General features: G+C 31.1%; 1 protein-coding gene across 1 annotated transcript; it reads right to left on the reverse strand.

Annotated features, from left to right (window-relative positions):
• Positions 1-205: 205 nt before the first annotated feature.
• On the reverse strand, positions 206-12,398 carry LOC129803830 (pro-resilin-like). The gene is made up of 3 exons (XM_055850642.1): positions 12,132-12,398; positions 2,721-2,936; positions 206-718 (listed from the first exon to the last, which is right to left on the reverse strand). The coding sequence occupies exons 1-3, from the start codon at positions 12,144-12,146 to the stop codon at positions 446-448; spliced, it is 504 nt and encodes a 167-aa protein (XP_055706617.1). The 5' UTR covers positions 12,147-12,398; the 3' UTR covers positions 206-445.
• Positions 12,399-14,109: the final 1,711 nt, after the last annotated feature.

A 14,109-nucleotide genomic window follows, 5' to 3' on the forward strand; every position in this document is an offset into this window, starting at 1 on the left:
GACTTCATCTGCATTTGCTCTAGAGATGACTACCATTGCAGTTACACCATCTCTAAACTGTTTGCTTTTGAAAAATTTGCATTAATAGTTGAATATTTTAGAAAGAGTATCTGCTTTACTTAAGCCCCCATTAAATATGTTGTGAAGTTGATTTATTATTGTCAATTTTTTACTGCACCTGATCCACTTGATGACATAAGGCAAATTCAATGAAATCTTCATTTATTGTTTCAAATTGTATTTCTATAAATTACACATAATTAAAGAAGTAAGAAATCATTCTGTACAATAGCGTATAAGAGCACAAAATTAAAGGGTTTGTCATTGAGACATTCAAATTCTCATTTAGTAATACTTGTCTTGAGTATCATCGGCAACTAAATTAACATCTACAATCATTACATTTATTAGCACAGCTTAATAATTCTCTCGAAATTCTCTTGTTCTAGTATCTGTAGCCTTGGTCGTTGCTCGCCTGTCCGTAGGGGCCTGAGGGATAGGTTGGGGTACCTTCGTACGTGACTTCAGCATTGTAACCATTCTTCCAGTCGGCTGTGTATCGGACTACTTGGACTCGACCATCGGGCATAGCAACACGGTATTCCCCTCGGGTCACGTCTCCGTCGCTCACGGCCTTGTGTGAATAGTCATTCTGGGTTGGGACGTCGTTGACGGCGTAGGAGAATTCGAAGGGCATTCCTGGCTCATGATGGTGGTGCTGAGGAAGAAGAATAAATGAAGATATAGAAAATTCGGAATAGATATTACACCACAATTGATCCATCTATTAGCTGAAAATTACACCGAGATTGGGTAAAATCTATACAAGAATGTATTTAATTTAATACCACATAGGGGTAAAACTAACATCCGAATTTCGCACAATTTTGAGAATATTTGTAAAACAAATGTTTTAAATCTAGAGCTATTGGCAATTTAGTCGCGACTCTTCCGGTTTTCGTTAGAGAATTCTTGCTTTTATAAATTAAAAGAATTTGAATTTTTGATAAAGTTTTCAACCTTTGCTGTGGGTCTTCATAAGTGGGTCAGTTACAGCCGTTTTTACAATTTGAGATCCGTCTTTCGTCTGCTTACTCTTAGCCACTTCAACATATTTTTTGAGTTTTTTTTCACTAATTTTTAAATTGTATTACTTATTGGTGTTCTCTTCACTGTGTGAGAGAAATCCGAAAAAGTTAAAATAACATTCCGGAAATGTTAATTTTATCCTGCAGTAATGATCCGAAATCGGTGTAAATATTATGCTTTTTAGGTGTATTATGGGTTAAAGTTACCCTTTTTCGTGTTATTTTACACTTAAAGAGGTGTAAAATTAACATTAAAAAATGTTGATATATTTTTACACCTAAAAATGTTAAACTTATGAGGAAAAAAAGTTAATCGCAACCTCTTTTTTTCTCAGTGTTCATTAAAGTCCTTGTTTACACAAAGACTACAATATTTTTCTCTATCCAAATAACATTACATTAAAGTCGACTTTTGTTTAGAAATACGAGAAAAAATTGTATATCAATGTTGCCCCAAAGCTCAAAATAATTCCATCTGCCCGCCTTTTAGTCAATTCCTACGTTTAGTATCATAAATGTTCTAATAGTCTATGGGTTATAAATAAATTAAATAATTCAATAATTACTTTTATTACATTGCGTTATAAATTTAGGGAGACCTAGAAATTGCTTCTAGTGCAATAAAGTATTGCTTTAAGATTATTGATTTATTATTTCTAGAACGATTGCATGTTGAATTTATGTCATTCTCTCTTTGATTTTGGAATATTTCGGCTATTTATCCAGAATACTGATGTATTAATTCTAAGGCAACAAACTGTTGATTTTACACCATTTAAGTGTTGTTTCAAGAACGTAAAGAGGTTAATTATATATCATTAAGGCATTCACTTTGTAAAATTGCAGTGTTGATTTAAGTACACATAAGAATAGTTTCTAGGGCAATAATGTGTTGATTCAATGCGATTAAAGTGTTGTTTCTAGAACGTATAAGTGTAATTCTAAATCATTCAGGTATTGATTTTATAAAATTGCGCATTGAATCATAAATTTTGAAACTGTCAAACAAAAAACAATAGCAACACATTACAAAACAGATTTAGATCATCTGGCTAAGAAATAAATTAAAGGGTTCTGCAGTCTTTCAGTTTCTTTTCATCAGAGGAAAATAAAAAGTGCGATTGATTTAAAAAAAATGGTTTGATATTAAATTTTTGATCTAAATAACGTATAATATTTGAATTAAGATTTAAGAAAAAAATTAAAAAATGATAACAATTAAATAATTTAATAATCAAAACTAACCTTTACAAGTAAGTTTACCTTACTTTAAATAAAATTGATAAAAATTTGTAACATCATTTTCTTTATAGATTTCTTTAAATTGATATTACTTGTTTAGACTTCAATCGTGCGAGTTGTGTTAAATTTATGCACTGAAAATGCATGAGGCAAAACGAACAAATGTACTCTCTAAAATCTTTTCGTGAGCTATTCGACCAATATTTTAATCTCGCAGTGTCTAAGAACAATTCAAAAGGTCACGAGTCATAAAATTCCAGCATTTCCTAACACGATAGAGGTTTAACCGTCTGCAAATCCAAACAGAAACATTGTCTCATGGATTGTTTGTGCATCAAGTGCACCAGATACTACACCTCCCTCATTGAAAATGCCAATTGGAATACTTACATCTTCAGCTGGTGGCTGGTATGGTCGCGGAGGAGCTGGTGGACGGGGCTGCTGTGGCTGTATTGGAGGTCGTGGGAAGGGCACCTGCGTGGGATTCTGTCCAGATGGGAAGGGCAAATTGGGCTTGTCATAGTTGTAGCCTTTCTCCGGTGGCAAATACTGATTCCTTCCAGCTCCAATATCACCAAAAGCATTGGCAACACATACAAGAAGACACTAAAAAAAAAGTTAAAATTATGCATCAGAAAAATTGGCAAACACCCTTTTGAGCAATCCACAATCTATTTTGCACACAAAGCCTTTAAAGAAATGGAGTTTTTTTTTTGCAAATTTTCTTTCTCATGTAGTGTTTAATGACATTAATCTGTCTCGAATTCATGTGATCTTTGAATGGGAAGTCTTGTGGAAATATTTATGCAATAAATTTACACGATGACTTTTATAGCTCCAATTAAAAAATAACTCCAATAAAACTGCATATTTCGCTACAACATTAAATTGAAAATAATAAAGTCCTTAGGAAATTTAAAATATTTGTGTCACTGCTTCTTTTAAAATTTTCTAACTGGGTCATTCGTGGTACATAAGAATTATCGGTTAGGTGACTATGAATCTTATGGGTCTGCGTACTTCCCTAGGCGTACAAAGTCAAAATTTCTCTTTTGTTTGTTAATTCGCATGTTGAAATACGTAAATTCGGTCACCCAAATCAAATTTTCGCGGTCAAGCTTCGGGACTATTTTAAGATGTGTGATATTTAAGATGTTAAATATCAAAAATATGAGAATTTGCATTAAAAGAAACATAACTGATCAGTAATTTTCAAATAGTAAAAAGATTGCTTAATAAAAGTCCAGCATTTATAAAAAAAAGTTTTTTTTTGTTAATTTGTGCTTTTGGGTACCAACTAATAGATTTTTTCTCAGTAACAATTAATCAAAAATACGTAAACATATTTGGACAGTAGGGGAAGGTGGTGATATTTTGAGCTATTAGGCTACATTGATATACGATTTTTCTCGCATATTTCTAAAGAAAGCAGGGCCTTGCAATGGAATTATTTTATTTAAATCTACAATTGCTTCATCTATCTAAATTACATTACGTTATAGCCCAGTTTCTTTTAGAACTATGCGAAAAAATCGTATATAGCCCCAAAGCTCAAAGTAGCCCTACCACCCCCTATACTACATATTATTTCAGAAATCTAAAAACGAAAACCGAAACAGATATAGCAATATCAAAAAAAAAACAATATGAAAACAAGGATTCAGAGTTCAAAAAATAAAAATCTAAAACATAAATGAAAGCATTACAGCGGAGCCTAATATAAAAATTACAAATAATTTTTAATAATATCAAAAATTTAATATAAATTAAATACACTGAGAAAAAACAGGGGTTCGATTAACTTTTTTTCCTCATAACTTTAACACTTTTTAGGTGTAAAAATATATCAACATTTTTTAATGTTAATTTTACACCCTATGAAGGGCAAAATTGACATGAAAAAGGGTAACTTTAACCCCTAATACACCTAAAAAAGCATAATATTTACACCGATTTTGGATCAATACTGCAGGGTAAAATAAACATTTCCGGAATGTTATTTTAACTTTTTCGGATTTCTCTCATTAGTGTAGAAATAATGTAAATTGTATCAGAGATAATTCAAAAATTAAAACATATAAAAAATTTTATATTGTAAAATAGTTATCTAATCAGTATTTTATATAATTACATTAATTTAAATTATATTATATTTTTGCATGAACTTTCTACGGACATATCTCTCCTTGGAAATTGCAAGAGGTCTACTCCGTTAAGTTCGTTTTTCAAGAGAAAGCATGAAATATTCAATTTTGTGTTAAATAATTATCTAAATTAAAAAAGGCAGCCAAAATCCCGTAACTCAAAATCCCGAAAGCCAATATCCCGAACGTTAAAAATTCTGAAAGGGATGAAATTATATGGAAAATAATGTGTAGAATAATTTCCCAAGACATAGAAAATTTCCCTTTGCTTTCAGCAAGCACGGGTGCAATCGTGAGAGTAAAAATTCGTGATTTTAGCTTTCGGGATTTTGGCTTTCGGGATTTTTGACCGGGGCCCTAAAATTTAATATCTGGACTCTGGACAAAACCGATTTATTTCTTTTCTATTCATTAGAGCATTAATTGCACAATGCAACTTTGACATTTTAATCTTTCAAAATATGTTTTCTTTTCTGAGTTTGCTCCTTGACACTCTTAATGATGAGCAAATTTTTCAGGACTAAGAATGACAAGGGATCAATTTGCTTGAGTTAGTGCCCTGTTTCCCAAAAATATGAACGATAAATGTATTTTTGTGCCCCTTTACTTCAAACAAAATTTTGCAAGCAATTAAAAAGAGTATAATTTTGAAAAAAATATTTCCAATAATGAAATTCTGTGACTTATATAAATATCTAAAAAATTATTAAATTCTCTTTCAAAGTGCATTACAATCTCAAAATCCCAAAAAAGTGAGTTAGCCCCTTGGAATTTCCAAGGGCCGATATAGTTTAAATGTTATACTTTTACATGCCTTTCAGAGTTTGAATTAAATAATTCTTTTATTATATTGTAGAGAAAATATGCTGTATTTTTTAGTCTGTTTGACCCACGTAACCTCTTAATTCTAGCATTTAAGGGTGGTTTTTGCTGATCGGACATGGCAGATCTGATCAATGAAGACCGTTCTTAAGTGATGGAATTAAAGAAAAGCTTACAAACAGCAGGGGAAAAGTCACCCCCGGAGGTCAGAGTTACCCGCGTCTACAGTATTTAAAATATGTGAATAATGATTTTTAAAAATATATAAAATTAATTTTAATTAAATTTTGGAATGCATTACTTTTGTTAAATGGTCTAATTAAATTTAATTTTCGGATTTTTCTTTAAAAAAATCTATTAAAAATTTCGGAATTATCCGTATTTTGTGATAATTTACATAGAATCAATCATGGCGTGAAAAAAAATTTACGATCAGCAAATAAAAAAAAACATATAAACAAATATTTAACATAGATTTCACATAACATAATTTTTAATTAATTAATCTTGGATTAAAAAACTGCTAATTCTTAGTAATTTTTTTAAAATTTTAAATATCATTTACCAGTAGTTTATTTTTTCTTATTTTTATAAAATACTAGTAATAAATTTTAAAGTAAGAAAGAGAAAGTATGTAATTATTAAACTTTATCGATTTAAAAATGTATATGAATATTAAAATAATATGTAATGTACATAATACACAAACTAAAAAAATTGTCTGATTTGCTTACAAATAAAAGATATTTAAAAAACAAAAATTATGCAGTAAGATAAAGTGCCCTCAAGTCGACCGGTTCCACAATTCGACCGATAGATTTATTTATCCAACTTATTTATTCAATTTATTTATATTTGCATTAATATTTGGCGTATGATCTAACATTAATAGGTCAATTATTCCATAAATAATATGAATCAGTGACAATTTAGTGTAAATTTGCCATCAAACATTTAAAAATTGACCCACCGGTCGAGTCTAGGAACCGGTCGACTCGAGGGCACTTTACCTTATTTACATTTTTTCAATAAACAAAGAAAATTTTACAGTAACATTTTTTTGCAAATGACTCTTATTTTTTTGGTTCTCAACGAGAAAAATTAAAGAAATAAAAATAAATTAAACTTAAGTGTTTGTGTATTTCCAAAATTTATTGACTAGACTATATCCCTAATTTTGAGATAAGGAAAGCTTTCAGATTTAAGCTAAATATTTAGTATTACAATATTTAGTATTACTTATTTTCATTTAAATGCCGGTAAAGCTTTTCAATAAATAAAATATTCTTAAATAAAAAAATATTCTAAAAAGTTTGATATAAAACAATTCGAAAAAGTATAACATTTCCATTGCATGTTGCTTATGAAGTTATATTACGTGTTTCAATTGAACAATGGCTTACAGTAATTTGACACGCATTACAAATTACACAATTGAACCGAATACGAATCAGTAAAAAAAACAATTTTAAAATTTTAGTAATTTTTTTTTAGTAAAATAGTTATTTTTCCTACTAATATAATCAATCGAAAGAAATATCCTTCTGGTCTTTCTCTGCTACTAACTTTTGGTAATACTTGCAGTTCATGTAGTCAAAATTAAATTTAATTTAAATTAATTCCGCCGATTCGATCAATTACATAAATTTCTTCTGATAGATTTCCTCTCAATGTAACTGAAACGTTAATTATGCTTCAGTACTAGGCGCCTCCACTTGGTGTCTTGACTGATATTCACCACAACCAGGCACCTCCAGTGCCATGGATCAATTTAATTTACTCAATTAAGATTGCCCAACAATTAATTATGTCCCATTATCACAATAAATTACATCTTTATGTGTCATTCTTATCGGGATGGCACTCGACAGAAGGTATTGCGACAGATTATTGGGTATTGTTTGGAACAAAGTTGTCGCAGGAGGGAAAAAGACCCGCGAGATCCAAACCATAAATAAAACTCTCGATGGTGCATCCCAAAGAAAGATTGATCGATGCTTATGAATGGTACACTGACGTAGTTTTTTTTTTCTTACTACGACCACATGCTACTATTTCTTAATTTTTGCTACTTCTCTTTGTGCCTCTGGGTTCCGCTGGAGGAGCGGATGCCTTCACCCAAGAATTGAGCTCTCACAGAGCAACAAAAAAGAAATGATCTCCGTTGAGGCCAACTCTCTGGGTGATCATTGATGAAAGGTGTATGGAAGAAAAATTGATTATATTGCTTAGGTTCAATTGAGTATTGTATAATAGTGTTGTGTGTCTTTTGATTGGTACTGGCCCATTGAAAGTCTCGTCATTGTAACAGCTGTATCATCATCAATTTGTTCAATAATGTTTGTAATGCAAAACCAACTGGCAAAAGATGCACCTTCTTTCATGTGCAACATCACAACATATTTCTTCTTGTGGTATTTTTGTGTGCAATCTACTGAGAATCACATATTTTATGCTACTTTGTCCACTGAAATATCGTTTTTTCTTTTCGAAAAAACAGGTGATATCTCTATGTGAATTCTCTCATGTTGCCAGTAAAGATTTCTTCTTCTTTCACATGAGAGACTGCCAAGTGTTGTCTGAATGCAACAGCTTGTGACAACAAATCGTGCCATGGTGTCTCAAAAAATTTAAATTATGTGAATCACATGCTGGAGTGCAATTAAAAGAAGACTAGGGGCGGAGAACTAATGGGAAAATGTTCACTTAGCGTTTTTATCTTCAAATTATTGGATGAAAAAAAAGTTATTAACCATACAAAAAGTATCTTTTTAGGAGAAATTTAAAAGTTTTTGATTATCATAAATTAATGTTAAAAAAATTAAATTTGACAGCTGTCAAAAAATTAAATAGTTTCCGACCAAATACAAACGGATAAAAGTCATTTTCTTGAGAAAATTACCCTAAATTGAATACTTAAGAATATTAGTCTGACTTCAAAACCCAATGTTTGAAATTTATCTATTTATTTATTGAATATAATTCCGAAAATTAAGTTACCTAAATTGTATCATAAAAAAATTATGAAAATAATTAAGAAAATTATAATTAAAAAAAATTTAAATAAATGATTTTTAGCCCTAAAAGATTTTTTAAAATATATTTATACGATAAGATTATTTTACGCAATATATTCTAGAAACTAAAAATACTAGAAAACCTTGAGGAAAATAAGATTATGGAAAAGCTTGTAAAGAATCTCAGCGAGAGTTTCCGAAAATTTATTACGAGTTTTTTTTAAAAATCGTTTTCAATCCGACTTTAAAGTAGCAGTGAATTATAATTAAATTAAAATTAAAGTTAAAATTTCAAAATTTTTTTTAAATATTAACAAATCTTATTGACTTTATTTTACTGTCATCTTACTCAACAATTGATATAAACCATTTAATTTTCCGAATTCAGATTTCTTTGTGTTATGTCCCAAATAGACTGAGAATTAGGTAAAGTGTATTTATGCAAATGATCTCAAATTGGTGATCCTATGTCCTGAGTGTAAAACAGTTTAAAATAAATCTTTACTCTCAAGATTTATAGGTTAAATATTCTGGAGGATTCTCTCAGAGTCTAATTCGGTTCTTAGAGCAAAGATACAGATGGGCAAACAGGGAAAATGACTACGAAAAAGAAAAATAAAGGCAAAACAAATATTAGATTTCAGCTTTTCTTAGCAAGAACAGTAAGCAAATCTCAACTTACAGAATTAGAAATGATTCAGAATTAGAAAACTTTACCCTGATGTAAGGATTTCAGTAACTAAATGGACAAGATAGCTTTAGACGCAGAAACTTTCGGTTCGATCTTTGATAAATTTGCGATAAAAGAATTAGAAATAATTTACATAATCCATAAAAGTTACAAGGTGATAGAGGAAGTCATTTAAAATAAAATTAGACTTAAAGAAAAGAAGGATGAGTCGTAAAGTAGCATAAAATAAGAATAGTGAGAGAGAGTTAAAGTATCCATGGAGAGGGGTGACAAAAATAATGCAAAAAATGAATTGAAAGTTGTTATAAGTTAATGTGTGATACAGCCAATAGTTAGTTGATGCGCGTTTTATATAAAATAATAATTGATGATTATAATTTAGTTTTAATCAAATTTCTTGAGACAAGAACTCAATTTTTTTTATGATATGCTTATTGTTTTTGAATCCTAATACCAAAACTAAGATTAGGAAAATTGCAAGATACTTTTATTCTAAAAATCATTATGAAATAAGGTGTAGGGGAAGGGTCTTAGGTCTCGTGCACAATTTAGCTTCGAAAATTTAATATATTTCTCATTTTCATACTTTATATTTCAATAGATTGGTCAGATTCATTAAAAGAATATGTGAAAAATATAAAGTGTTTCAAGCCTGACATACTTCTCTTAATGTTTTAAAACCTTTAATCCTTTTTTAAATTTATTTAAAAAAAAAAAACACACAATTTATTTTAACAATTAGATGCAAGTGATATTGCACCTTGGTTTTCGTAAGCTTTTCTTGAACTAAAGCATTTAAGGATAGTTAAATACCATAGGGACACTTAAAGTTGGCCTATGCCTAGAGACTATTCTTAAGCGCTACAATTAAAGAAAAGCTTACGAAAAATAGGGGTGCAAAGTCACTCGCGGAGTTCAAAGTTACCCACATCTCCGGTAAAATTAATCTTCAACATACTCTATCCCATAATTACTAAATTTAGTATAAGGAAATTGCAATATATCTAAACTTGAAAATCTTTTGTCCGGAATTTGAAAAAGATCATTTTTTTAATTTGTTCGAGAATTGCAACAATAGGTTCAGTTCTTCAATATTTCATCGATTGAAGCAGAGGCTGGGTTATCTACATTGATGCGTAGGGGGAAGTGGGGCATCTTTGAAAGTGGGGTATCTTTGAAATTGGGATTTTTCTCCCATGTATAAGTGGAACTGTGCCATATCATTATGTAATTTAGCTTCTCGATCTGTTTGTGGAGCTAAATGATATCACGATAAGGCTTAATTTTATTTAAAAATAGGAGAAAATCGAAATTTCAAAGGTGCCCTACTTCCTCCTAGTCGTTTCCAGGTAATGAAGAGGCAAAGAAATTGCAGGTAGACTAGTTACTGATCCAACAGACGACTTTTCGTGTTATTGATAATAAAATCTTGGAATTTCGTGAAGAAAATTGAATAATAAAATTGATCAAACTTATTTTATATAAAATAGGTCAATTTGATTGGAACAATCTGAAAATTATTTAGGGAAACAGCTATATTCGCGTCCACCGCCGTCTTAGTCACAGAGATACCCTCAAATACTGAATCAATATAAATAAGAATCCACAAAATGAGGTTTTCTGCTGCTACACATAATATTGTAAAATATAATTTTCTTATATTTTCTGTAAGTTATCCCCAAAGCGTTTGCTTAGTCGTATCTTATCGTTTAACTAATAAATTTTCTCGTGAGTTCAATTTATTGTAGAGTCCTCCAAATTCGAATGCTTTAGGGTAAAATCTTCTTAGTGATGTACTTCTTTTCAGTTTATAAAAATTTGGTCGATGTGGTATATTAGACATTTTAAATTCAACCGCCGCATATTTAGAAGATTTAACTATAAATTGCACAAAAATGCTCGTTAGGGTGATTTAATTTTAAAAATTAATGCTCTAAAAATTATTCTTTTAGTGTGAATGAAATAATCCGTTATAAAATTCGATTTAAAATTCTTTCTTTTTATTTTGGGAATTTTTCATTCCGTGAAACACAAATTTAAGTAGCTGTGCGCCCCTTGAAAGGAGATTTCAATGGTTCTTTTAGAGTCATCTTGTCCTCACTTCGTCGTTTACTTTGAGGTGATCATCGTTGTTATTTGACGAGGGGAAAGACTGAAGAGATCTATTGCTTAGCAATCGCTTGACCTTTGTGTATCATTATAAATGGAATAGAGTGGCGAAATGGAACATTGAGTTCATTTTGCTCTTGCAATGGTGATTCTTTTGTGTGGAGCCTCTGTCAGATGCTTTTAAGCACTGATTTATACGCTCTTAAGTATGCCTCGTTGTGGTCCAAAGTGCAATCAAAATCAATTATTCCTCTTCAGTCTCAATCAAGCAATGGCAAATACAATTAGTGCTAAATGATTAGTGTGGAAAAAAATGAAAGGAAAGAATAAAACACGCAGATTTTTCTGCAATCTTTGTCATCCTTCAGCACCTTTTGATGATTCTAATCTCAATTGAAGTGAATTAATTTAAGAGCGATAATTGCATGTGACGAGAAGGTAAATACTGGAATATTTAGCACAATGATGCGTACAATGATGTTCGAGGGAATTATGCACATAGTTCTGAAGACGATGAGACACATTTTAATGATCTTGCATTGTTGTCACAATAAATCTTGGCGTCTGCTTGCATCAATTCAAGGATAATGGGTATTTGAAACGCTAATTGGATAACTATAGCATAGTGCACTTTAATAATTATTAATAAACCAAATCGTCTGCATTATTGGTTTTCCTTGCAAAGATTGTCTCAAAGCAGGTAGAGCAGGTGAAGTAATCAAGAGAAGGTAAAAAGCTCGCAATGAAAACGGAAATTGGGCATAATTGGGCGATCACAATGACACGTCAATTGGATGATTTATTGTAATTTGCCCTGAAAATTTTCATCAATTGACCATCTTTTCTCATTTTGAAGCAAATTTGGCAAATTGTGGTCAAGGTTTTCCACCGAACTAAGAAAAGTCCTCTTAGCCAAGAAGCACAATGGAGGCGTAATGAGAAAGATCACACAAATTTTTGAAGAGATTTAATGAAGCAGCACAAATTGTTTCAAATATAATCTTAATTGAGCACTTACAACAAATCGCAGCATTTTTCTGTGTTTATTACTTTGCACTGATAAAAAAATTCAAGGATGACACAATGTCCTTAATCCGCAAATAAGTCCAATTGAATCACAAATCACTTTTGACACAATTCCAATAAAAAAGAAATCCAGATCACTTGGTATCCACAGATGGACCTTGCTTGTTTGAAATGTTTTGTGTGAATAAAGGATTCTGCACGACGTGCCAGCTTTTATACGGTCACACCGTGTGCGGGTCTTCCGTGAAAGGTGGCTTCTCTGAAGAGAGTCGCGTCCCGGAGCACCGTCTCGTACCTTAGCGATGGTGGGGACCACATGAAGGTGGCACTCACATTTAGCCAACCATTTGGAGGGAGTTTGAGAGAGAGATCTCTCTCATGAATAGAATTTTAGAGTTGAGAAGCACTGGTGCAAATCCATTGATGTCACTTCCCCTAGGTCATTCATAGCCATCGACCTCTTCTCCTCCTCGAAAAGGTGACACATTCATCATTCACTATTCTAAAACGGAGTAATGAGTAGATCGTGTGGATCCAAAATCAGAATTGGAGAAAGCTCTAATATATTACATCAGGCTGGAAGTTTCATACTCAATTTTCAAAAAAGTGTTTTAAGTTTTCGGAAGATCATAATAATAATAAGGGGTGTCAAAACGTCCCACGTTTTGCGAAGTGCTCAAACACGTGACTTAAATGCTTACACCTCAAAAGTACTTTCCCATCATTTAGCGTTTACCACCGCGCATCGATTTAAATCGATTTACAAATCACTTATAAGATACCCCATAATAGGTTAAGGGTAATGTAATTGAATTCCGGATAAAAATTACCGGTAATATATTACTGGTAAATGAATCGGTTTATTACCTGTTCATAACCAACTGGAACTGGTTCAGATTTGTCGGAATTCCAAGACCTTTTTAACCCTTTAAGGACGATTGGAACGCCGGTGTCCCTTAAAGAAAATAATTTTTTCTGACTACCTGAAATTATTTTTTTCTTATGTTTATACGTAATTGCAAAGTAGAGGGTTGAAGGAATCTAGAATATTTTTCGCAAGTCTCTAGCTATTTGCTATAGAGTAAGTGTGCCAAATTCCGGCCAGCTTGCAATTTCGGCCACCTTTTTTGTTCCTCGAATTTCCATGAATTTTTAGTTTTTACATACTCTGTGTGCAAAATTTCGGCATAGTTGCTTGCAAGCGCCAAAGTCTCAAGTTCGAAATGTGATATCTTTAATAGAAATTGATTTTTTTTTATTCCTTCTACTTAAGGAGTGTTGCTTAGAACCTTGTAGACAGTTTATCGTCTTTATTTACTCTAAAATCATTCTTAATATTATACATTTTAAAATTAATAAAAATGTAGACATAGCTTTGGTGCTCTATTTCGGCCACCTTCATTCTCATAGTTCCTTGACCTTCAGAAATTCTTTAAATGCCTTTTTCACGTCATCTCGGGTGTCGAAGTTACATTTTTTGTTATTGTTGTGCATTGTATAATCTCTAGAGTATGTAAAAACTAAAAATTTATGGAAATTCGAGGAATAAAAGAGGTGGTCGAAATTGCAAGCTGGTCGGAATTTGGCACACTTACCCTAGGTCAATATCAAAATTTTCAATTTTTTATATTCAATTTATTCAATATTTATTTAATAGAAATATTTTAATATTTCTCATTTTTGCGAATATAAGGAATTTATTTAAAACTTAAATAATTTCTGTGATCGGTCTTTTGGTTGTATTAGCAAATTTGTGGTTAGGTTTACCATAACCTAAAACTTTTTGATTTTTTTCATATTTCTGAACGTTTTAATGATGTTTGGTTAAAGTATAATTGAAAAAAAGAACTTTTGTACTGTATTCGATTACATCAATATAACAGCAAGTAAATTATAACAGAAAGTAAGTGTAGTAAATCAGTATAAGTCTTATTATATTGCCTGTTACTTTATCAATATTTACTGTTTGT

The sequence above is a fragment of the Phlebotomus papatasi genome, chromosome 2 (assembly GCF_024763615.1).
Source record: "Phlebotomus papatasi isolate M1 chromosome 2, Ppap_2.1, whole genome shotgun sequence".
Classification (NCBI taxonomy): domain Eukaryota; kingdom Metazoa; phylum Arthropoda; class Insecta; order Diptera; family Psychodidae; genus Phlebotomus; species Phlebotomus papatasi.